This window comes from Canis aureus, chromosome 8 (genome assembly GCF_053574225.1).
Source record: "Canis aureus isolate CA01 chromosome 8, VMU_Caureus_v.1.0, whole genome shotgun sequence".
NCBI lineage: Eukaryota > Metazoa > Chordata > Mammalia > Carnivora > Canidae > Canis > Canis aureus.
In genome coordinates, this window is record NC_135618.1 from 20,745,178 (window position 1) to 20,772,251 (window position 27,074).

Here is a 27,074-nt window from a genome sequence, read left to right on the forward strand (position 1 = left end):
ATTGAAGTATGTAGGAATGAAATTAAACAATGTCTGTGGTTTGATTTTCAAATATTTTAGAAGGAAGGAAGAAAAGAAGGAAACATGAGAAAAGACGAAAAGGAGAAAAGACTTGATAAAGCATACATGCCCAAATTGTGATAATTGTTGAATCATGGTAATGGGTATACTGGGGTTCATTGTTTCTCTCTTTACTTCATATATTTGAAATGTTTCAAATGAAAACATTTTTATTTTTTAAAGATTTTATTTATCCATTTATTAGAGACACAGAAAGAGAGAGGGTGAGAGAGGTAGAGACACAGGCAGAAGGAGGAGCATGCTCCATGTGGGGAGCCCCATGTGGGACTCCATCCCAGGACTCCAGGACCACGCCCCGGGCTGAAGGCAGGCGCCAAACCCCCTGAGCCACTCAGGGATCCCCAAATGAAAACATTTTTAAAGAAGGAAAAAAGAACGCATCCAAAAAAATCACTTAATCACTTTTCTTTCATGAAATTGTAGTTTTTGAAAGAGTTTTTGCCTCCCAAGGATTTTACCTAAATTGATTTTTCACACGTGAGTATCATAGTTAACGCCAGCCCAACCCAAAATTATGGATTTAGCTGTATCTACCTTCAATGCTCCCTTTGCTAGTTACTTAGGATTCTCTTTTCTTCCTAAATGTCTCTCAGGAAAAAAAAATCTGATAACGTCACTCACATTAAATGACCTCATAGCCTGAATTAATGAAAATGAATATGCTTTTTTATTTTTAACAGAAAATAATGCTTTAAGTAAAAATTCTCTGATGGTGAAATGTGGAGCATTATTGACAAGATCTTCGTTTAAATTTTTTATTTATTTGTAAGATTTTTGTTTTTTAAAGGCTCACTTTTTCTTTAATCACTTCACATAGTCAATTGCCTAAGGTGTTTTTAAGAGAATTAAATTATATGAACCAGAAAACCATTCTGTCAAAAATTCTGAACCAGTGAGTTAATGCAATTGTGCATTGTAAAAATGCCTGTTATTTCCTTGATGAAGGGACATGGTGGAACTCTTGCAGGACTTTGAAAGGGAAGAGTTGGTTGCTAGTCAGCCTACCCTTTAATACCTAGACCACCACTACATGGGCTGTGTGACCTTTCTGAAGTTACCTGTCCCTGCCATGCCTCATCTTCCTCACCTGCAGATTTCGCTCATGTTAGTATCTACCTAAGTGGTGGCTGTGAAGACTGAGGTAATGTATATAAAGCAGTTCTCTCACCTAATAAGCATTCAGTAAATACTGTTATTATTTTTGACACTCCTCTTTTCCACAGGAATAGAGATTCGATTATCCAGTTATTTATTTATTTATTTATTTATTTATTTATTTATTTATTTATTTATTTAATTTATTATTTTTCATTATCGTGTCTGAAAACTTCAGAGGGGCATTATTTGGCCAAACAGCTACTTTTGGGTCAATCTTATGGTACAAGGCCCATCTATTTTTCCAAATACTTGGTATCTGGAAGAGAGACGCAAGAACCACATGTAACTTTTGAATCGCTTGAAAACTGATTCAAACCAACCAATGATAAAGGATCCTTTGTGCGCAGCTTTGGAACGAAGCGGAATTATTGAGCTTTCTTCCTTCGGTCAAAGTGTCAAAAAAAAATTTTTTTTTTAATTATATCCAGTCCAGATATTTTCTTCAGGCCAAAATGTTCAAAATTCCATGGCCCACCAGTCCACTCACTGCCCTGCTCCTTCAGCCTTGCCTCCTTCCTTCCTCCCCATAAATATTCTGGTTTTATATGCAAAGCCCTGGAATACGAGCTGGTATTTCTCAGCTATAACGTCCCCGAGCGGTTATCTGAGCCACTCCCTGGGTTAGAAAGCAATGGGGGGCCTTGTGGACTCTGTACACACCCTTCGCAGAGGACTCGGGGGTGTTCTAACTCTTGCCGATTTCACGCAGTTCTTTCCCGGCTCCTCACACCCCCGGCTTTTCTCGCCCAAAGCAACAAAACGAGCGAGCGTGACTCGCCACAGAAAAGGTCCTGTGGGGATCCCTGGGTGGCGCAGCGGTTTGGCGCCTGCCTTTGTCCCAGGGCGCGATCCTGGAGATCCGGGATCGAATCCCACGTCGGGCTCCCGGTGCATGGAGCCTGCTTCTCCCTCTGCCTGTGTCTCTGCCTCTCTCTCTCTCTCTCTGTGACTATCATAAATAAATAAAATTAAAAAAAAAAAGAAAAGGTCCTGTGAACTGTTCTTTCCTGGGGAAGAAAGAAAAAATAAAAAAAAAGCGCGCTGACGTCCCAGGAAGACACAATGTGGAAAGGCTCACAGGTCGATACGAACCCGGCCCGCAATAAAAGCCCCCGCCGAGCAAACGCTGCGAGGAAAAACAGCCCGAGAGGCCGGTCCCTTCCTCCAGACCGTTTGCTTCCCGGGCAGTGGGGGCGGGGCGCCCGCGGGCCGAGGTAAACAGAGCTACTGCGCCTGCGCACAGCCTTCCCGGGTCACGTGTCGCCGCGGAGAGCCGTCCCGCGGCCGTCAGGGGCCGAGTGCAAACCCGAGAGGCGTCAACCTTTCCCTGAGGGGCGGATTCGGGCCGGAGCCGAGCGTTCGGTCGGAAACGCCCCCTTCTTCCACAGCCGGAGGTCGAGGTGCTGTACCCGGCCTGCGGCGTGGCGCCGCGCCGCCGTGGGACATGGCCGGCTGTGGGGAGGGCAGCGCGGCGCCCGCGGTACTTCTGGGGTCCCCTGCAGTTTGCAGTAAGGGGTTGCAAAGGAAGGGGCCCTGTGAGCGGCGCCGGCTGAAGGCGGTGGTATCGGAGCAGCTCAGCCAGGATCTGCTCAGGTAGGAGGAGGCGGGAACTCTGGCTGCTTGCATCCATCTCCGCCCAAGAAGCCGTGGCTCCTTCTCGGCCTCTCCATCCCTCCCCTCCGCGCTCTCCTCGCCTCAGGCTTTTGTGGGACGTGCACCGATCTCCTCACAGACGGAGCGGTTCTCTCGTCGGAAAGCAATCCCGAGCACCTCGGAGAGCACGTAGGCGATTTAAAAAAAGGAAATCACCAGGAGTATCGTCGTGACGTGCAGCACCAGTTTAAGACAGAATAACTCGAATAGGCTTACATCTTGAAAGACAGATCGCTAAGGTCGAGATGGGTCGGCTTGGGGGTCCTGAAACGTACACTTAAATAAGTTTAAACAGTTTGAGAAACATGACAGATTAGGTGTACAAATGAATATATAGGATAAGGAAAAATAGAACAAATTAGTGGAGTCACGGAGGTCTCTTACTTCTGAACTCTTTAAACAGTTTACTAGAAATGCTTCCATAGAAATTCTTCCTGATTGCAACCTGGCTTCCCCTCTCCACCTAGAACACTCCACAGCTCCCGACAACTCCCAGCTCCCACGAGGATGCGAGCAAACGGAGGGTTGTTTCCGGAGCTTAACTCGGGCTGTGGTGAATCCAGTTGATGACATCTCAGTTTATAAAGAAAATGAAGCTTGGAAATATTCCCTAGCCAACTGCCATTTCCACCAAAACTGATTTTGTGAGCATTCGTGTGCATCAGAATCACCTGGAGGGCTTGTTAAGATTTAGATTTACTGGGTCCCAGGCCACAGTGCTCCTTCAGTTGGTCAGGAATAGAGCTTTTGCATTTCTCACAAGGTCCCAGGTGATGGTGATGCTGATGCTGGCTGCTTGGGTCAGACTTTAAGACTGAACTAAAGTAAACATAATAACTAATAACCAACAGTGGTACAGCATTCTACATTTTTAAAAGTGCTATCACCAACACTTAGGCTCCAGCAGCTATAAACTAGGCTTTCTATAAAGTAAAAAAATTTCCTTTTAACTTGGGCCTATCCAGTAGAGATGCTCTTTTGTCTCCACCAGTGGGGGATTAATGTAAAAGATGGAAAAATAAAGCTGAAGTTGTTCTGTTTCCAGGGTGAATCTGGAAGGAGACAATCCTCTTCAGTGGCTTTATTCTCCTGGCTATATTGTGAGCTTTAAGGTGCAAGGCATTTAAGGAAGAGAACAGATCTAATTTATATAAAGAAAATGAGGCTAAAGTATTATCTTTAGCCTCATCTGAACAGTAATTAAGGATAAGAGCCTGAACTCCTAAGTTCCTCTTACAAGCAAAAAAAAAAAAAAAAAAAAAAAAGTAGTTTTTTTAAACAAGAAAATTTCATTTGTGTTCCCAGCCACCCTAATTGCTGTGCCAAATTAATCCTTTCCAAACACAATATAATGGATTTATTCTGCAAATATTAATGAAGTATTAGCACCCACTATGTACCTAGATTTGTACTAGGTCATGAAAAATCAAAGGTTAATAAGACATAGCTTTGATTATTGTGCTTACACTTTAGTAAAAGAAGTAATAGCCAAACAAAAGTTATGGGGACTGGCATGAGTTTGGGGAAGGCTTTTTAGGGTGACATTTGAGTGATCTCCTGAGGATTGATTAAAAGTTGACTAGGTAAAGATCAGGAAGGGAGAATTAGGATATCTAAACAAAGGGAATGGCTTTTACAAAGGCACAGAGATTTGAAAAAGTTTGATTTATTTTGGGAAAGCAAGTTGTGTTAGATTCTTCCAAACAGCAAGGAACAGAAACATCTCTGGGTTACCTAAGATAATAGGGTATATGGAGAAGTGAATAAAATAGGAAACTGTTTCAGTGGTCAAAAAGCCAGATCCGACCTAATGTAGAATTGGAAAGTTGCCTGGAATATGATAGCAGCTATACTGTAAGACCTCATTGAGAAATGGACCATTATTCAGGACAATTGTAAGAAAAATAGCTAAACTTACTGCTATTCTACTATTAGATAGATGCTAGGTTGACATGTTTTAGTTAGTACCCTGTGAGGTAAGTCTTGGTAGTATTCCCATTTATTTATTTATTTATTAAAGGTTTTTATTTATTTATTCATGAGAGACCCACAGAGACACAGGCAGAGGGAGAAGCAGGCCTCCCGCAGGGGCCTAATGCGGGACTTGATCCCAGAACCCGGGATCACAACCTGAGCCAGAGGCAGACTCTCAACCGCTGAGCCACTCAGGTGTCCCAATATTATTCCCATTTAACAGATAAGGAAATTGAACATTGAGGATGAAGGGATAGAGTGAATAAAAACCTTGACACTCTGACTCCAGAAACATTAAAATGATTTGCCCAAGGTCCTATAACCGGAATATGAGCCAGTCAGTGTGCTTTCTTTGCAGTAGTTTTACAAACTGATCTTTCAGTAATTTTGTTCCTTCATCTCTGCTTCTGTCCTTAGCCATTCCTTTTTCTTACTCTTAGATTTGCTTTGAAACTCTCTTACAGTGTTATCAGTTGGTTTCTGTTTATTATAGAACATTTCTGTTAGAGTTTGCTGCTTTAACTACCATATTGGCTCTTGGCTAACCTTGGCTTATTCCATTTTCCATTCAGATGTGGTTAAGAGCATCAGGGTCATGTGCTACTAAGCTGAGCCATATGTAAATGATAAATGAATTTGGTAGCTTTTTGGGAGGGGATTGTGGGTATGGCCTGCAACCAAAGTGACAGCAGATGAGGGTGAAATGGGTAAACTAAGAATAGACCGCGGAGGCCTTCTTTCTTCAGTGAAAAGTTTGGAATGTATTGTGAAGATAGTGGAGAGCCATTGGTGTTTTTTAAATAGAGGATTAACATATTTAGATTTTAAGTTGAGAAATTAGGAACAAGGAAACCAGTTAGGAGATTTTTTAATAGTCAAGAAATACATAATGGCAGGGGCAATGGAAAAAGTGAAAGGGATTCACATGTACAATTGATGGGCTCAGTGACCAATTACATGTGGAGATACAGAGAAAGGGAAACATAGAAGATGGCGCCAAATCTTAGGGCACTTGAAAGGGAGGAGTAAGGTGAATGTTGAGGAAATCCTATCCAGGAGACAATTGGAAATATGTCTGGAGTTGAGAATGAAGATTGGAGTAACAGATACACAGTAAAGGTTAGTGGTATCATCAGTACCCAGTTGTCCAAGCCGAAAAAGAGAGGTTATTCCCTTCTATTCACCTTCTACATCCAGTCACCAAGTCCTGCCAATTTTATTATCAACGTATATTTTAATTCCATTCCTCAGTCTCTATCACCATTGATCTCTTCTAGCTCAAGCCTTTACATCATTCATCTGTGTTGTGCAGTAATTTTCTCATTTCCTCCAAATTCCTCGTCTACACAACTAATAGGTGATATTTTGAAAAATGAATTTGTGTTTCAAAACGTTTGGTGATTCGCCTTCAACTGTAAGATGGAGTTAAACTCTTTTCTTCTTACATGTCTTTATCCCAGAAGCTTCCTCTGTCGCTTAGCCCCACAGTACTCTATGCTGACCAGTTTGTAGCTCCATACTCACACATACCTTAGCAAGGAATGTGGAGCCAGGAACTAACTCTCTATGACCTTGCCTTGCTTCCCTGACCAACTCTTGTTTGATCTTTAAAATCTCATTTGGTTTTCTTGCCCTCTGTAAGGTCTTTTATGTCTGTCTCTGAAAAAAATTTGTGTTATCGAATATATCACACTCCTTAATTTTCAGGCATATCTTCCCTACTATTTAGTAAAATCCTCAAGGGCACATATGTTTTAGTCATCTATCTGTCCCCAGTGCCTGGTGTATAGTTCATGCTCAGTACATTTTTTGTGATAATCAGCAGTCCAAAATGCATTAGATAGGTTAACGCAATAGTTGGCAGAGAAATGAAATAGAAAGAAGCTGGATCTTGACATGGTTGAGCCTTTGCTCCAACCTGTCCTTCCTCTAGACTTTACTTTTAGATAAGCAAATAAATCCCTTTAATATTTAAGCCAGTCTGAGTCAGATAATTCTGTTAATTGTAGCACACAAGATATGCTTGTAACTGATATAGTTTTATAAAATAAAAGGCACTATAGTTTCATATTAGCAATTTTTTAAACACATTAAATTTTTTTATTTAACAAATACTCATGAGCATGTATTAAGAACAAGGCAGATTCCCTAGTGATGGTTATATGGCTACCAGCTGCATTGATTACTTACTTGGGGAGGAAGGGAGGATGAAGAGAAGGTGGGTGGGAGGAAGGAACAAATTGAGTATTTGTCCAATTTGAGTTTTTATTAATGTTTGAGAGACCGGTTGCATTTTTCCATAGCTTTAAAAGCCACTTATGAAAATTATTGATTAAGATATTGACTAAAATGCTTCTGTTTGCTTATTGTTTCCAAGGATCTGAAAGTTTTGTGTTCTGAAGCCTTTGTTTTGTTAAGGGTAAAATACAACAAAATTCAACAAGCAGATATTGAGCTCTGTATACTGAATATACAGTTTTTGCCTTTGGGAGTTTATTGTCTAGTAGGGAGAAAGACGCATAAAAATAATGATGCAATGACAGAAGTGCTATAATAGAGGTATGCACTGAGTGTTTTGGGATCAGAGGAAGAAGCCATTAACTTGGTCTTGGGGGAGTGTGAATGTCTGTGGCAACATTCTGAGCTTTCAGTGTAATGGATATCTTTATCCATTACTTGTACCTTTGTACCTCCTATACTGTACTGGTGTGATTGCCAGTTATATCTTGTGATATGGAAATCCTCTGAAAATACATACCTTGCCAAGGATAATGATATAGTGATATGAAATATTATTTAGTGTTTAGAGAATAGAAATATATATTTACCACAGGGACAAGAGATTATGACAGTTTGTATTATGATGCTGATTTCCGTTCTTCCATCACTTTACATGTAATCAGTGGGCTTTACCATAACCATGTGCATTAGTAAAGGGATTTAAATGGGTTACCCCATGAGCCCATCATTTTAATAATAGATTAGAGCATGGTTTGTACTCTTTGTGTGAGGAAAAAACTGGAAAAGGACTTAAATGTCACATTCTTGATGGCCAGGCCTGCATTTCAGACTTGGTATTTAACAATAGTCAGAACAAAGTGTACCAGTTTCTAATCTGTATTGTCTATTATACTCAGCTTGTTTGTTTTGTTGACATTTTCCTTTTTTTTTTTTTTTTTGGCTTATTTTAATAAGATTTAAAAATTTTTATTCTTTTCAATAGTCAATGACCATATGACTTTGTGTTCTTGTTCTGAAATCTAATGTAGGTACATTTTAAAGGAAAGTCCACATAAATAGCCAGAAAATAAGTTTTATTATTGCCAGAAGGAATTAAAAGATATTTTTTGAAAAAATAGTCTTACTCTTTTTAGTGTGATCACCTTTTGTTTTCACTATAAATTTTAGAAAATTAGATTCTAAGCCAGTATTAAACAGTGTTCTTTGGAATGAACTGAGAACAAACTCATTTTCATATTAACCTTTTTAAATTTTGTTATTTACCTCTATATTTTTAGTTCGTGCTATTTTGAAAAATTATTTTATATTTTTGATTATCACTAAACTATGGTTCCTTTTTATTCATTACAGGCTCCTAAGGGAAGAAATCCATACAGATGTTACTTTTTCTGTAGGTTGTACTTTGTTCAAAGCGCACAAAGCAGTCCTTTTAGCAAGGGTTCCTGATTTCTATTTTCATACTATTGGACAGACATCTGATAATTTAACAAATCATGAGTCTATTGCTGTGGAGAACTTTGAAGCTTCAGAATTTAGAACATTTTTACAGTAAGTGTTTATCTTTATTCTCTTATATTTAAGTCTAATATATCTTTATGTTTTAAATATATATGTATGTATGTTTAATTTCCTGTTTTTTCGTATCTTTTATAACCTAAAAAAATCTATTCATTTAAATAACAAATTATCTTAGTAATTAGTATTAGTAGAGGCTAAATATTAGAGTATTAGAAGCTTAGTGTTCAAAAAGACTAAGTAAGTAGTAATTTGAGACTGAGCCTAAAGGAGGAAAAATGGTGTTTTCTCTAGTAATTTGAATGAGTTACTCTGTGCCAAGATTTTTTGACAGTGGCACTATTGATACGTTGGGTTGGATAATTCTTTGTTTTAGGGTCTGTGCTGTGCATCTTATATGTTTAGCAGTATCCCTGTCCACTAGCCCCTAGATGCAAGTAGCATTCTTCTTGAGCCCCCACCCCCTGAATTGTGACAATCACAATGTCTGCCAGATGTTGCCAAATGTCCTCTTGGGGGTAGAATTACCTCCTGTTGAGAACCATTGCTATATACTGACTTCTATGTTATTGGTATGCAAAAACTTCAAATAAATTATGTTTGTAAAAATATGAGATCATAACTTTTTATTCTTTTGGCTTGTGTGTGGTCAAAATTTTTGAAAACAGAACATCCATTGAACTCGTTAGTGATTTTAGGGACTTGTGTTTGCTGAACTTAGAATTTTAATCACCTAAGTAATGGGAGAAATTAGTTTAAATTAATCCCCATTCTAATTGAATAGAATTTCATTTTAATGCTTTACTATTATTTTCATGTATGTATAATTATTTGACACCCATTTTTGCTAAATGTATCCAGGAAGGAGGTCTTTTTTAATGTAGTTTCTCAAGATTATATCTCTTTGTGTGGGTTAAATAAGACGCTTATAAAGCATTTAGCACAGTGGTATGGCATATTGTAAGCACTGAATACATTTTAATAAGTGTTATTTATAGTAGTAGGCCTGTACTAGGCCCTATGAAATGATGTATTTCTGGAGTGTATGTTTATTTTCTTTTTTTAAAAAAAATATTTTACTTGTAAGTAATCTCTGCACCCAATGTGGGGCTCAAACTCACAACCCCAAGATCAAGAGTGGCATGCTCTACTGACTGAGCCAGCCAGGCACCCTTTGAGTGTATGTTTAGATGAAGATGCATAGGATATATCAAATTTTTGTATATCAGAGAAAAGAAGAAACTATACCACTGTTTTCCTTTATTTATTGTCATTAAAAGTAATAGAAAAAAAAAAGATAGACAGCATAGTAAAGTGGAGGAGGCACTGGACTTGACAACAAGGCAGAGATCTGCCTTTGGGCTATGCATTATCTTGTTTTATTTCTTTGAGCCTCAGTTTTCTCATATTTAGAACAAGGAGGTTGGTTGGAGTAGATGGCTTTGTGCTTCATAGCCCTTCACAGGCCTCTATTTAAAGCACATAATCACATTTTGTATTGTATTAGGTTAGTCATGTACGTCTGTGGTTATGTAAGCTTTTTGATATTAGATCATCTCATTGATGTACACATCCTCAGTGGTATCTCGTGTAGTGTCTTGCAAAAGTGCTTGTGATGTACCCCTTATTTTTTAGCAGATTGCATTGAAATCTCATCTATATTAATATAAAGTAGAAGAGGATTATAATGTAAAATATTGAGATTAATTTTTTTAATAGAACTTCAGAAAAAATAATTTTAAAAATTTTACTTATGAAATTCAGTTGTTATTAGTGGCTTTATTGCACATCCTTTCTCTTTAGACAACCAATAAAATTTTTTGAGATACTGTATTGCTACTTACTATAGAGTCCTTTGATATTATGCACTTGAGTTAGAGTAGAAATAACAGTCTGTGAAAAACTGTTGTATATACAACAACATCATATATGATTCAAATGATTGGCAGTGGAAAATAGTTCTTGCTTCATGACTTCATGACTAAAATTTAAAAATTCAACTTAGGGCAGTCCCGGTGGTGCAGCGGTTTAGCGCCGCCGCCGCCTGCGGCCTGGGGTGTGATCCTGGAGACCCGGGATCGAGTCCCACGTCAGGCTCCCTGCATGGAGCCTGCTTCTCGCTCTGCCTGTGTCTCTGCCTCTCTGCCTGCCTCTCTCTCTCTCTCTCTCTGCCTCTGAATAAAAAATAAATAAAAATTAAAAAATAATAATAAAAAAATAAAAATAATAACAATTAAAATTCAACTTAGTATCATAAAAATCTTTGATTTCCCAAGAAGACTTAACACGTTGTCATTGTCAGAGTATGTATATCTGTGTGTATGCGTGTGCTAGGAAAGGCTTTTTTTTACTCTCCGATTGTTTATTCCATAGTCTGTTTTTGTTTTTAAGAGAAATAGCCTTTGAATTTTTTCTTTTTTTTTTTTTTTAAAGATTTTATTTACTTATTCATGAGAGACACAGAGAGGCAGAAATATAGGCAGAGGGAGAACCAGGCTCCCTGCTGGGAGCCTGATGGAGAACTCATCCCAGGGCCCCAGGGTCACGCCCTGGGCCAAATGCCAACGCTCAACCACTGAGCTACCCAGGTGCCCTGACCTTTGAATTTTCAACTTAACATCAATAACTGGGGAATGCTAAGATAACTTGTCAGTAAGATAAACACATTGAACAGTACAGAAACAAAGATTCTGTTTCCCCGGCAGCATTTTCAGGTGGTGGTTATTTTCTCTCTCATATTTCTTATACTAACAAGACTGGAAGTGGGTGGGATAGATGTCTTGTATTAACTGTATTTAACTATATTTTCTTATTTTCTGTATTATTGTTGCTCTGGCATCTGGGGCCTCACTGACAGTAGAGATTGTTCCCCCCAGGGTTAGGTAATTCCTGTTGAGCACACCAAGTAATTCTGCATTCATTCCAACACCCACCTCCTCAATCTGGTTCTTACATTCCACAAGGCAGTATTTCTCTGCCTTAATCTTCCCAGGGCCAAGTACTAGGCAACTAAAGGCCATCCTTATAGCCCAGAGTACCCCCTACCCCACCTCACCCCACCCCACTCCCATCCCCAATTATTAAAACTATCTAATATTAAGCTTCTTCAGCTGCTTATTTTGTCTCACTCCTTGTTTCCCACAGAAAACACAATAAAGGCTTTTGCGGTGCTTTGCCCTCCCTCCTGCTTCCAAACCAACCCTATTGCTTCCCCATGTGGCCATTCCTGGTGTGGTGTGCCTCTTTCCAATTGGGGACTGTAAATTACAAACTATCTTTTCAATGGCAGTCATTTCCTCATCATTTGGCCTCAGCATACTTGAATAAACCGAATTTCCAGGGACGTTTTAAAACATTTGATAACCAATTGCTGCCTTTAGATCTTTCTTCCTCCCATCTTCTAAACTGCCTGTCTTTAAATCTCATGAGCCAGTCCTCTGTACTCCCCCAAGTCAGTCCTCCTCATTTCTTCTTTCTTACTTTCTAAAAATGTTAATTAATTTTAATTTTAGTTCCTTAGTTAACAATACGGTGTTATATTAATCAGGTGTACAATATAGTGATTGTACGTGCAGTAATTTTGTACATTACTCAGTGCTCATCATGGTAAGTGTACTCTTAATCCCCTTAACCTATTTCATCCATCCTCCTCACCTACCGCCCCCCCTGGTAACCATCTGTTTGTTCTCTGTAGTTAAGAGTCTGCTTTTTGGTTTGTCTCTTCTTTTTCTTTGTTTTGTTTCTTAAATTCCACATGTGAGTGAAATAGTATGGTATTTGTCTTTCTCTGACTTATTTCCCTTAACATGGTATCCTTTTGGGACACCTGGTTGGCTCAGTGGTTGAGCATCTGCCTTCAGCTCAGGGTGTGATTCCAGGGTCCTGGGATTGAGTCCCACATTGGGCTCCCTGTAAGGAGCCTGCTTCTCCCTCTGCCTGTGTGTCTCTGCCTCTTTCTCTCTCTTTCTCTCTCGAATAAATAAATAAAACCTTTTTTAAAAACCCATTATATTCTCTTGATCCATTTATGTTGTTGCAGCTGGCAAGATTATATTCTTTTTTTATGGCTCAGTAATATTTCATTATGTATATATACCATACCTTCTTTATCCATTCATCTGTTGATGGATATTTGGGTTGCTTCCATAATTTGGTTATTGTACATAATGCTGCAGTCAGCATAGAGGTACATATAATCTTTCAATTAGTACTTTTGTATTCTTTGGATAAATACCCAGTAGTGGAATTACTGGATCATACAGTAATTCTATTTTTAACTTTTTGAGGAACCTCCATACTGTTTTCCACAGTGGCTACACCAGTTTTGCATTCCCACCAACAGTGTACAAGGGTTCCTTTTTTTCTACATCCTTCCCAACACTAGTTTCTTGTCTTTTTTATTCTAGCCATCATGAGTGGTATGAGGTGATATTTCATTGTGGTTTTGATTTGCATTTCCCTGATCAGTACTGTTGAACATCTTTCTATGTGTCAGTTGCCATCTGTCTGTCTTATTTGGAAAAATACCTACTCAGGTCCTCTGCATATTATTTAATGGGATTTTTGAGGGTTTTTTGTTTGTTTTTTGTTTTGGTGTTGAGTTGTGTAAGTTCTTTATATATTTTGGATACTGACCCTTTATCGGATATGTCATTTACAAATATCTTCTCCCATTCACTGGATTGTCTTTTAGTTTCATTGATTGTTTCCTTGCTGTGCAGAAGCCTTTTATTTTGATATAGTGCCAGTAGTTTATTTTTGCTTTTATTTTCCTTGCCTCTGGAGACATATCTAGAAAAATGTTGGTATGGGTAATGTCAGAGGTGTTACTGCCTGTGCTCTTTTCTATGATTTTAATGGTTTCAGGTCTCTCATTTAGGTCCTTAATTCATGTCAAGTTTATTTTCATGTTGGTGTGAAGTGGTTCAGTTTTCCCAACACCATTGTTAAAAATTTTTTTATTTTTTAAGATTTTATTTGTTTATTCCTGAGAGACGAGAGAGAGAGAGAGAGAGAGGCAGAGACAGAAACAGGCTTCCTGCAAGGAGCCTGATGTGGGACTCGATCCCAGATGCCAGGATCATGCCCTGAGCCGAAGGCAGACGCTCAACCGCTGAGCCACTCCGGCGTCCCCCAACACCATTTATTGAAGAGACTTTTCCCTGTTGCATATTCTTGCTTCCTTTACTGAAGATTGGTTTACCATATACTCATGGTTTTATTTCTGGGTTCTCTATCCAGTTCATTAATCCGTGTTTATATTTTTATGCCAGTACCATACTGTTTTGATTACTATAGCTTTGCAGTATATCTTCAAATCTGGGGTTGTGATACCTCCAGCTTTGTCTCTTTTTCAAGATTGTTTTTTGGCTATTCGGGGTCTTTCGTGGTTCTATCCAAATTTTAAGGTTGTTCTAGTTCTGTGAAAAATGCTATTGGTATTTTGATAGGGATTGTTTTGCATGTATAGATTGCTTTGGGTATTGTAGACATTGTTTTTATAGACTTTTTTTTAAAAAATTGATTGGAGAGAGAGCACAAGTACAGGGTGGGGCAGAAAAGGAAGGAGAGGAAGAGGGAAGAATCTCAAGCAGACTCTGCATTGAGCTTGGACCTGATGCTGGGCTCAATCTCATGACCCTGAGACCATGACCTAAGCCAAAATGAACAATTAGACACTTAACTGAGCTACCGAGGCATCCTTGGTAATATAGACATTTTAACAATATTTGTCCTTCCAATCCATGAGAATGGAATATATGTCCATTTCATTGTGTCATCTACAATTTCTTTCATCAGTGTTTTATAGTTCTCAGAGTACATCTTTTACCTCCTTGGTTAAACTTATTCCTAGGTATTTTATTATTTCGAGTGTAATTATAAATGGGTTTGTTTTCTTAATTTCTCTTTCTGCTGCTTCTTTATTATTGTATAGAAATGCAATGGATTTTGTATCCTGTGACTTTACTGAATTCATTTATCAGTTCTAGTAGTTTTTTGGTGGAATCTTTAGTTTTCTATGTATAGTATCATGTCATCTGCAAATAGTGAAAGTTTTACTTCTTTACCAGTTTGAATGTCTTTTATTTCTTCTTCCTGATTGCTGGGGCTAAGACTTCCAATACTATGTTGAATAAAAGTGGTGAGAGTGGACATCCTTGTCTTATTCCTGATCTTAAGGGAAATGCTCTCAGTTTTTCCCCATTGAAGATGATGTTATCTTTGGGGGTTTTATATATGGCCTTTATCACTGAGGTATGTTCCCTCTAAATCTCCTTTGTTGAGGGTTTTTGTCGTGAATGGTAATTATACTTTGTCAAATACTTTTTCTGCATCTATTGAAATGATCATATGGTTTTTATCCTTTCTCTTGTATTACTTTGAGTTATGAATATTGAATCACCCTTGCATCCTGGGAATAAATCCCATTTGATCATGGTGAGTGATTTTTTAATGCATTGTTAGATTTGATTTGCTAGTATTTTGTTAAGGATTTTTGCATTTATATTCATCAGACATATTGGCCTATAGTTTTGGGGGTTTTTTGGGTGTCTTTATCTGGTATTGGTATCAGGGTAATGCTGGCTTCGTGGAATGAATTTGGAAGATCTCCTTCCTCTTTTATTTTTTGGAAGAGTTTGAGAAGAATAGGTATTAACTCTTCTTTAAGTGTTTGTTGGAATTTACCTGTGAAGCTGTTTGGTCCTAGAGTTTTGTTGGGAGATTTTTGATTATTGATTTAATTTAATTGCTGATAATTGGCCTGTTTAAATGTTCTGTTTCTCCTGATTCAGTTTTAGGTAGTTATATATTTCTAGGAATTTATACATTTCTTCTAGGTTGTCCAGTTTGTTGGCAAATGATTTTTCATAATGTTCTCTTATAATCCTTTATGTTTCTGTGGTGTTGGTTATTATTTCTCCTCTTTCATCTCTGATGTTTATTTGCATTCTGTCTCTTTTTTTTTTTCATGAATTTGGATAAAGGTTTACCAATTTTGTTGATCTTTTCAAAGAACTAGCTCCTGGTTTCATTGTTCTATTATTTTTTAGTTTCTATTTCATTTATTTCTGCTTTAATCTTTATTATTTCCTTCTCGTTTTGTGTTTTTTTTTCCCTAGATCCTTAGGTATGAGATTAGATTGTTTATTTGGGATGTTTTTTAAGATTGTATTTATTCATGAAAGACACAGAAAGAGAGAGGCAGAGACACAGGCAGAGGGAGAAGCAGGCTCCCCACAGGAGCCCACTGCAGGACTCCATCTTAGGAACCAGGAATCATGCCTGGAGCCAAAGGCAGATGCTGAACTGCTGAGCCACCCAGGCATCAGCTATTTGAGATTTTTATGGCTTCTCGAAGTAGGCCTAAATTGCTACAGTGTTGCCTCTTAGGATCTTTTTTTGTTGTATCCCAAAGATTTTGGATCATTGTTTCATTTAGACCATTGTTGTTTTCATTTGAATTTGTCTCTTTGTTTTTTGTTTTCCTCTTTGATTTCTTGGTTAAGCCATTTAATGTTTAGTATCATGTCATTTAACCTCCATGTATCTGTGTCCTTTCCAGATTTTTTTCTTATGGTTGATTGCTAGTTTTGTAGCATTGTGATTGGAAAAGATGCATGGCATGAGTTTGATCTTTTTGAATTTGTTAAGATTTGTTCTGTGACCTAACATGTAATCTATACTGGAGAGTGCTGTATTTGTACTTGAAAAGAATATGTATTCTAGTGTTTTAGGATGCTATGTTCTGAATATATCTGTTAGATCCATTTGGTTTAATAGGTCAAAGACACTCTTTCCTTGTTGATTCTGTTTGGATGATCTGTCCATTTATGTAAGTGGGGTATTGAAGTCCCTTATTATTATTGTATTATTTTTGATTATTTCCTTTATGATTAACTTTGTTATATATTTGAGTGCTCCCATGTTGGGTGCACAAATATGTAGAATTGTTATATACTTTTGTTGGATTGTTCCCTTTGTGATTATGTAGTGTCCTTTTCCATCTCTTGTTTTAAAGTCTATTTTGTCCAATATAAATATTGCTCCTTTGGCTTTCTTTTCACTTCCATTTGCATAATGATTGCTTTTCCATTCCTTTACTTTCAATCTGCGGGTATCTTTAGTATGAAATGAGTCTCTTGTAGATGGTTCCTGCTTTTTTATCTGTTCTGTCACTCTATATCTTTTTATTGGTACATTTAGTCCTATTTCATTGAAAGTAATTATGGAAAGGTATGGGCTTACTGCCATTTTGTTGCATGTTATGGTTGTTTTTGTAGTTCTTCTCTGTTTATTTCTTACTCTCTTCCCTCACTGTTTCTTTTTTTTTCTTTTTTTATTTATTTATGATAGTCACAGAGAGAGAGGCAGAGACACAGGCAGAGGGAGAAGCAGGCTCCATGCACCGGGAGCCCGACATGGGATTCGATCCCAGGTCTCCAGGATCGCGCCCTGGGCCAAAGGCAGGTGCCAAACCGCTGCACCACCCAGGGATCCCCCCTCACTGTTTCTTTAGTGATATGCTTGGATATCACTTTGGTTATTGTTTTTGTTTTCTGGTAATCAATAGATATGATATCTACACATCTTACACATATAGCATTCTGTATTAAGTTGATGATTCCTGAAGTTTGAACCCACTCTTAACTTCTCTTCCCCCATCCCTGCTATATTTTAGGTATATGATGTCATACTTTATATCCTTTTAGTTTGGGAATCACTTGACTGATTTTAGTAGATATACTTAATTTTACTGCTTTTGTACTTCTGGCTTTTTTTTTTAACAACTATTTGTGATCTTTCTACCAAAGGAGTTACTTTTAAAATTTCGTGTAGAGCTAGTTTAGTGGTTATGAATTCCTTTAACTTTTGTTTGCCTGGGAAACTTCTTCAGTTGTGAATGATAGCCTTGCTGGATAGAGTATTCTTGGCTGCAGTTTTTTTCCTTTTAGTACATTGAATATATCCTGCCATTTTCTTCTGGTTTGCAAAGTTTCTGCTGAAAAATCAGCTGATAGCCTTATGAGGTTTTCCCCTGTATATAACTGTTTTCTTTTCTCTTGCTGCTTTTAAAATTCTTTATAACCACTTTTCACCATTTTAATTACTATGTGTCTTTGTGTGGACCTCTGTGGGTTGATTTTGTTGAGAGCTCTCTATGCCTCTGGATCTGGATTTCTGTTTCCTTCCCCAGATTCAGTAAGTTTTCTGGCATTATTTTTCAAATAAATTTTCTGCCCCCTTTTCTGTATCTTCTCCTTCTTGGATCCCTATAATGCAAATATTATTATGTTTGACTATGTTGCTGGGCTCCCTTAGTCAATTTTAATTTTTTTTTTAATTTTTATTTATTTTATGATAGTCACAGAGAGAGAGAAAGAGAGAGAGAGAGGCAGAGACATAGGCAGAGGGAGAAGCAGGCTCCATGCACCGGGAGCCCGACGTGGGATTCGATCCCGGGTCTCCAGGATCGCGCCCTGGGCCAAAGGCAGGCGCTAAACCGCTGCGCCACCCAGGGATCCCCAATTTTAATTTTTTATTATTATTTTTCTCTCTCCTGTTTAGCTTGATTGCTTTCCATTACTCTGTTGTTCAGGTTGCTGACTAATTTTTTTTTTTTTTTTTTTTTTTGCTTCCTCCAGTGTACTATTTCTTCTCTCTAGTGTATTTTTAATTTCAGTTGCTGAGTTCTTTGATTGGCTCTTTTTCATATTTCTATCTCTTTGTTGAGTGTTTCACTGAGGTCCTCCACTCTTTTCTCAAATCCAGTCAGTATCTTCATGACCATTACTATAAATTCTCTATCAGGCATATTACTTATCTCCATTTGTTTAGCTCTCTTGCTATGATTTTGTCCCGTTCTTTCATTTAGTACATATTCCTCTGTCTTCTCATGTTATCTAACTCTCTGTATCTGTTTATATGTGTTAGGAAAATTAGCTATCTCTCCTCCTTGTGAAAACAGAACCTTATGAAGAAGAGGTCTTATAGTGCCTATTGTGCAGTATCTCCTGTTCACTAGAACCTGACACTTTTTTTTTTTTTAAGATTTTATTTATTTATTCATGAGACACACAGAGAGAGAGAAAGGCAGAGACAGGCAGAGGGAGAAGCAGGCTCCATGCAGGGAGCCTGATGTAGGACTCGATCCCGGGACCCCAGGACCATGCCCTGGGCTGAAGGCAGGTGCTAAACCACTGAGCCACCCAGGTATCCCCAGAACCTGGCACTTCAAAGGTATCTTTTATGTTTGGTGTATTTTCCCCTGTGTTGTGGCTGAACCATTTTTGCCTTTATTGTAGTTGTCTGCAATGGCTCTCTTTGCCTGTTGTGGCCAGAGTTTGGTCCCTGTGTTGTTAGTGGGCCAGTCTGGGGCCACTTTGGGCTTGATTGAGCCATATCAGGCATTTGCCAGAGATGCAGTAGCATGGAACTGCAGGTACTTTTCTGCATTGTCTCCTGAGAATTTTTCATTGGTGAGTGGAGTACGCGTCAGACCTGATGTCTGTCCCCAACCCATGCTGGGGCTGCATTTGGACTAGTATGTGTGATTAATTTCTCCTCTCCCCCAGAGCAGAGGCACATTGAAATGTTGATGGATCCTGTTAGGGCTGTTTGCATACTGCCAGGCTTATGGCACTGCTTTGGATGGGCTTCAGCCAAGGACGTATTGAATGGGGCAGGTCTGCAGGAAAATGTGGGATGGGTTGTGAGGAGCCAGTAGGTCTGTGTCAGTCAGTTGTGGGTAGGGGTCTGTAGCCCCTGGGGAAAAGTCTCGGCTAGGCTGTGATGGAGAGGGCATTTCTGTAGGAGAATTGGGGTATGGAGTATACTTTAGCATGTAAGAGGATAGTGTACATGCTCTGCTTGTTCCTGCAGGTGCCCATGTAGCTAGACTTTGGTGTGGGGGAGGGTAATGGTGCTCAACAGCTGTTTTGTTCTTGGAGAAGTTCCCTAAGATCCCTACCCCTCCAGCACACACTCTGATATTAGCAAATAACCCCTCCCCCCCTTTTTAAGGTTTTTATTTATTTATTCATGATAGACATAGAGAGAGAGAGAGAGAGAGAGAGAGAGAGAGAGGCAGAGACACAGGCAGAGGAAGAAGCAGGCTCCACGCTGGGAGCCCGACTCGGGACTCGATCCTTGGACTCCAGGACCGCGCCCTGGGCCAAAGGCAGGCACTAAATCACTGAGCCACCCAGGGATCCCCCAAAACCCCTTCTTATATGCCCCAGGTATTTTTCAAACTGCTGCAGCTCTGCTGTATTTCATTGTGGCTGTTGTTGTGCTCTCTCCTTAAATGAGGGGACTCCTGGCTCTCTCAGAGCTTTGCTTGCTGATTTTTAAAGTTCCAGGTGTTAAGCCCCACTGATTGTTGAGTCCATCTGGTTTTTAAAGCCAAATATTATGGGGATTCATCTTTCCCATGTGGGTCCCCCGTGGCTAGTGTCTGGTCATCTTCATGTCCATGGCATCCTTCTTTCCCACAAACAGTCCCAAGGGCCATTTGACTCCTGACAGCATCTCCACCCTTCCTGCCCTTTTTGATGTGTCCTCTTTTCTACATTTAGCTGTGGAGAATCTGTTCTGCCAGTCTTCAGTTTATTTCCTAGGTTATTTTCATAGATGTGAGTGTTATATACTTGTATTCATGGGAGAGGTGTGCTTAAGATCCTCCTACTCCACTATTTTTCCTAGAAGTCAGTCCTTTTCATTTCTCAAAGAAATTCTTGTTAATTTCTCTAGTAATGTAATTCTTGGTAATTACAATTGTCACATAGGTAATGTTTCCAATACCATGGCCTTTTGGTTCTTTTAATTCTACTAGTAATCTGGTTCTCCACACTACCTCACTACCGTGTCAAATCCTAAATCATGTCATTATCAATAACTGCATAATCTTGATTCCAAGCATCTCAACCTCTAACTTCCACCTCCTGTCTTTCTACCTTACTCCTTTAAAACTCCCAAATATAATAATTTATCAACTCCATCCGGACCTGTAATGACTCTTACCTCAGTTTTATTGTCTCTTATCCTCTTGTCCTTACTTTAGCTTAAATTTGTCTATCATTATATCACTTCCTTTACATACAGCCTCTCTCCCCTTGCCCCCTCTGAATTTGCCTTATTTGCATGTCAAAACCCCAAACCTCAAATCCAGCTCTTTGACTATTTTACTCCTGCATCCACACAATTAAATGACAAGAGAAAAACATAGGCTATTTGGTCTCACTTTAAATTATGACCATGAACCTCAGGTAGGCACTTAGTGCTGACTGTCAATCATACTCAATGCAGTCATACTATATCTCCCTAGTCCCATTTGCTCTCCTACTCTCCTAGATGATTTCACACCTCCTTTTTGTTGAGCCATCAGCTGTTCTTCCCCATCTTCATTCTTACTTGATGACCTTTCTTCCTATTTCACTGAGAAAATCAAAGCAATTAGAAGAGAACTTTCACAAACTGTTCCCACATCTATTCATTTAGTTCCATTTACACCATATGCTTTGTCTTCTCCCCAGTTACTATTGATAAACTGTCAGTGCTTCTAAAACCGTTCCCTCCACTTGTGCGCCAGTTGTCACCCTATTTCTTTTCTCCTATTGAGGAACATTGCTCCAGCAATTTTCGTTTTCCCCAAAAGAAGTTTCTTTTTTTTTTTTTTTGGACCTTCTCATTGTTATATAAACATGATATTTTATCCCCATTTTAAAAATAAGAGAAGCCCTTCTTGACCTCACTTCCCTCTCAACTAATACTCTGCCAGCTAGTACTCTAATGCTCTGCACCCTTTTGTAATAAAGCTCAAGAGTTATCTATTACACTGCCTCCAGTTCCTCTCCTTCTTTTCTCAGTCTTTTAAAAAACAGATAAAATTCACACATCTTAAAATTCACCCTTCTAAACTGTATAATTCAGTGGCTTTAGTATATATGCAGTGTTTTGCAACTACCACCACTCCAATTCCAGAATACTTTCACCATCCTAAAAAGAAGTTTCATGTCCCCAACAGTCACTTCCCACTCTCTCCTCTCCCATTTCCTGGCAGTCAGTAATCTACTTTCTGTCTTTATGGTTTTGCCTATCCGGGGCATTTCATATAAATAGAATCATATAATAAAAGACCTTTTATGTCTGGCTTTTTAAACTTAGTGTGATGTTTTCAGGATTTATTGATGTTGTGGTGTTTGTCAGTTCTTCATTTGTTTTCATGGCTGAATATTTCATCGTATGATGGATAAAGGATCATCACAACCATCCTCAGGTTTGATGATTTGATGAGTTATAGGACTCAGCATATAGTCTTATTCTGGGCTATGATTTATTACAAAAGAAATAAAAAGAAAAGGCATATGAAGTGAAGTATGGGAAACTAGGCACAACCTTCTAAGAGTCTTCTCCCAGTGGAATCACACAGGACATGCTTAATTCCCCTAGTTAATGAGTTATGACAACACTTCTAAAATGTTGCCAACCAGGGGAGCTCATTAGAGGCTCTGTCCAGAGTTTTTACTAGGTGTTTGTCATGTAGGCACCCTGTATCTATTGTGCATCCATATTGCAGACTCCTGGAAGGAAAGCAGGTGTTAAGCATAAACCATACTATTTATATAAATAGTTCAGGCAGAATGAGCCATGCTTGTCATTTATAGAATGCCAGGAACACTTCTGAAATCATGTTCCCAAATGTCCTCCAAGGACCAACCTTATAATTAAGTCTTTTAAAAGATAGTCAGGGCTGCTATGTTAAACCTCTTCTGTGCATATGGATATACCATATTTTGTTTATCCATTCATCAGTTGATAGACATTTGGGTTGTTTTGACTTTTTCGCTGTTATGAATAATTCTACTATGAACATTCATGCACAGAATTTTGTATGAACATATGTTTTCATTTCTCTTGTGTTATAGAAGTGAAATTGCTGGGTCATACGGTAAACTTTTGAGGAAATGCCAGAACTCTTTTCCAAAGAGGCTACACCATTTTACATTCCTACTAGTATGTGTGAGGATTCCAATTTCTCTACATTCTTGACAACACTTGTTATTATCTGTCATTTTGATTATAGTCATCATAGTGGGTGTGAAGTGGTATCTCATTGTGATTTTGATTTGTATTTCTCTAATGGCTAATGATGTTGAGTATCTTTTCATGTGCATATTGGCTACTATATATCTTCTTTAGTAAACTCTATTCACATTCTTTGCCCATTTTAAATTGGGCCATTTGTCTTTATATTATTGAGTTGTGTTGTTTATATTTTTAAATTATTTATATATTCTATATTCTATACATAGTCTCTATGTAAGAGATTTATTCTGGGGCACCTGAGGGGCTCAGTCGGTTAAGCATCTGCCTTCCGCTCAGGTCATGATCCAGGGTCCTGGGATCGAGCCCCATATTGGACTCCCTGCAAAATGGGGAATCTGCTTCTCCCTCTACCCCTCTACTCTGCTTATGCTCCCTCTCTTTCACCAGCATTCTTTCTCTCAAATAAATAAATAAAATCTTAAAGAATTTATTGTATGTAAAAGGATTTTATTTTATTTTTATTTTTTAATATTTTATCCATTTATTCATAAGAGAAAGAGAGAGAGAGGCAGAGACACAGGTAGGGGGAGAAGCAGGCTCCATGCAGGGAGCCTGACATGGGACTCGATCCCAGGCCCCCAGGATCACACCCTGGGCTGAAGGCAGTGCTAAACTGCTGAGCCACCCAGGCTGCCCTGTAAAAGGATATTAAAATTCTTTATATGTAGTCTCTTATCAGATATGTGACTTACAAACATTTTCTCTGATTGTGTGAGTTGTCTTTTAACTTTCTTCATAGTGTCCTTGAAAGTACAAAAGTTTATAATAATTTCTGTGATTTTCATTTTCTTTTCTTTTCTTTTTTTTTTTTTGTCACTTGTGCTTTTGGTGTTATGTGTAAAAAACTGTTGCCTAATCCAGAGTCTTGAAGATTTATACCTGTGTATACTTTTTTAGTTCTTACTTTTAGAACTTTCACCTTTTCCATTTGGATATCCAGTTGTCTCAGCATCGTCTTTCTTTTTTTTTTTTTTAATTTTTATTTATTTATGATAGTCACACAGAGAGAGAGAGAGAGGCAGAGACATAGGCAGAGGGAGAAGCAGGCTCCATGCACCGGGAGCCCGATGTGGGATTTGATCCCGGGTCTCCAGGATCGCGCCCTGGGCCAAAGGCAGGCGCCAAACCGCTGCGCCACCCAGGGATCCCAGCATCGTCTTTCTAAGAAACTATTCTTTTCATATTGGATTGTTGGACATCTGTAAAGGAAAACCACATTACTGTGTATTTCCATTACTTTTAATACTCTACTCATAGTATACATCACTTCCTACCCTTCTGGTCACCATATGTGTGGGAGTTTTCCCCCACACCAAGCAATTCTGAGATTCTCTAGATACCCGCTGGGTGTCTACAAGTACAACTCAATTCTGACACTACCTGGAGATAATACTTTTTTTTTTTTTTAATTTTTATTTATTTATGATAGTCACAGAGAGAGAGAGAGAGGCAGAGACACAAGCAGAGGGAGAAGCAGGCTCCATGCACTGGGAACCCAATGTGGGATTCGATCCCGGGTCTCCAGGATCACGCCCTGGGCCAAAGGCAGGCACCAAACCGCTGCACCACCCAGGGATCCCTGGAGATAATACTTGATCCCACAGGTAAACAGTTCAGTCCCATAAGATTGTCCCCAACCCTTTTCAGATGCCAATTGTGAGTCCAGGTTGTTCCCTGTACTCCTGACCAACCAGCCTTGAATTGGAGGTACCCATGACTCCTTTCTTAGGTTCAGGTAATTTACTAGAATAGCTCACAGAACTCAGGAAAAGATTTTACTTACTATATTGCCAATTTACTATAAAAGGATGTTACTTAATAACAATCAGATGGGAGAGATGCAAAGGGCAAGTATGTGGGAGGAGGAGTGGAACTCCCATGCCCTCTCTGGGCACACCACCCTCCCAGCACCTCCACGTGTTCACCAACTCAGAGGTTCACCAAATCCCATCCTTTAGGGTTTCTGTGGAGGCTTTATTTCCTAGGCATGATGGATGGAATTATTGGCCATTGATGATTAATTCAGACTCTTTCGCCAACTGGCCCATATCCTTGAGGGTTTTCCAAATGTCACCTAGCTCATTAATGTAAACTCTGCTGTGGTTCAAGGGCTTGTTGTTATGAGTAAGAAAAGCCATCCATTCCACTTCCATCCATCTGGAGCTACTTCAGAAGCTGGGAACAAAGTTAAGTATTATAGCAAAAGATGTCTCTATGACTCTTGCATAGGAAATTACAAGAGTATTAGGAGATATGTGCTAGGAACAGTGGACAAAGACCAACTATGTATTTCATATTATAAATCACAATATCACAAATCTGTTGTCAAAAGTTAGTTGCCCATATATGTAGTTCTAGACACTCAGTTCTATTCCACTGATCTATATGTTTATCCTCATGCCACTACCACACAGTACAGATGACTGTAGCTTTGTAGGAAACAGAATTTGGGAAGTGTGAATCCTCCATCTTTGTTCTTTGTTAAGATTGTTTTGACTATTCTGGGTACCTTGCATTTCTATTTGAATTTAAGGACTGACTTTTCAATTTCTGGAGAAAGGTAGTTTAATTTTGATAGATATTGCATTGAATCTATAGAGCAATTCAGAGAGTATTGCCATTTTAACAATATTAAATCATCTGCTGTGTGATGGGCATTAAGGAGGGTGCATGATGAGATGAGCACTGGAAGATGTATGTCGGCAGATTGAATTTAAATAAAATTTAAAAATCAAAAGTCATCTAGAATGTTTCCCTTTACATAATTGCTTTCAGCATTGTTTTGTAATTTTTTAAAAAGATTTTATTTATTTATTCATGAGAGACACAGGCAGAGGGAGAAGCAGGCTCCATACAGGGAGCTCGATGTGGAACTCTATCCTGGGTCTCCAGGATCACACCCTGGCTGAAGGCGGCGCCGAACTGCTGAGCCACCCGGGCTGCCCTTGTTTTGTAATTTTGAATGAACAAGTCTTATGCTTTTTTGTGAAATATATTCGTAAGCATTTTTTTTATCTATTGTAAATGGTATTATTTTCTAATTTTATTTCAGATTGTTCATTTCTAGTATTTAGAAATACAAGTGATTTTTGCATATTGATCTTGTATCCTGCAACCTTGTAGAACTTGTTTAACAAATAGGTTTTGGGGTGGATTTCCAAGGACTTCTATATACAAGTTTGTCATTTGTAAATAAAGATAGCTTTACTTATTCCTTTGTAATCCAGATGCCTTTTATTTCTTTTTCTTGCCTAATCCCCTGGCTACAGCCTCCAGTTAAATGTTGAATAGAAGTAATGAGAACAGGCAGACATCCTTTCTAATCTTACAAGGAAAGCTTTCAGTCTTGTGCCATTAAATATGATGTTAGCTGTGGGTTTTTCATAGATATTCTTTATCAGGTTGAGGACATTCCTTCTATTTCTAGTTTGTTGAGTGTTTCATCATGACAGGGTATCAGATTTTGTCAAAGGTTTTTTCTGCATCTATTGATGTGATCATGTGGTTTTTGTCCTGTTGATATAGTGTCTTAGTCCTGCTAAGAGAACTAAATTTAAAAAGTTTTATGATGTCTTTGGGCTGCTATAAAAAAATACTACAGACTGGATGGCTTATAAACAACAAAAATTCATTTCTCACATTTCTGGAGGGTGGAAGTCCAAGATCAGAGTGCCAGCATGGTAGGATTCTGATGAAGACCCTATTTTGGGTTGTAGGTGCTGACTTCTCACTGTGTTCTCACATTTTGGAAGGAGGCAAGGGATCTTTTTGGAGCCTGTTTTATAAGGGCACTAATTCCATTTATAAGGGCTTCACCTAATTAACTTCTCAAAGGCCCTACCTCCTGCCTAATGTTACATTGGGCATTAGGTTTCAACATATGAGTTTTGAGGGTCTACAAACATTCAGACCATAGCATGTGATATATAGCATTGATTTTCATTTGTTTAGCGACCATTGAATTCCTGAGATAAACCCCAGTTGCTTGTGGTGTATAATTCTTTTGAAATGTTGCTAGATTCAATTTGCTGTTACTTTGCTAAGGAATATTAATCTACGGTTTTCTTATGGTGTCTATCTGCTTTTGTATCAGGATAATAGTGGCCTCAGAATGAGTTAGGAAGTGTGCCGCTTTCTAGTTTTTGGAAAAGTTTGTGAAGGTTTGGTGTTATTTCTTTAAACATTTGGTAGATTCACCAGTGAAGCCACCTGGTCCTGGATTTTTCTTTGTGGAAAGTTTTTAATTACTAATTCAGTCTCTGTAGTTGGTATAGGTCTGTTCAGATACTCTGTTTCTTCTTAAGTCAAGTTTGGTAGTGTGTGTCTTTCTAGGAATTGTGCATTTT

The 27,074-nt window shown here is 38.6% G+C and overlaps 1 protein-coding gene across 2 annotated transcripts in view; it reads left to right on the plus strand.

Moving 5' to 3' along the window:
- The first annotated feature begins 2,518 nt into the window (after window positions 1-2,518).
- The window catches only part of BTBD8 (BTB domain containing 8), a 96,071-nt gene continuing 71,515 nt past the window's right edge, over window positions 2,519-27,074 (plus strand). The window contains exons 1-2 of one of the 2 annotated variants that reach the window (XM_077905409.1): window positions 2,519-2,832; window positions 8,458-8,655. In XM_077905409.1, the coding sequence (XP_077761535.1) occupies window positions 2,684-2,832; window positions 8,458-8,655 (347 nt within the window). In that variant the 5' untranslated portion in view covers window positions 2,519-2,683. The remainder of the gene's footprint in view (window positions 2,833-8,457; window positions 8,656-27,074) is intronic. The other variant, XM_077905410.1, reaches the window with a different exon arrangement.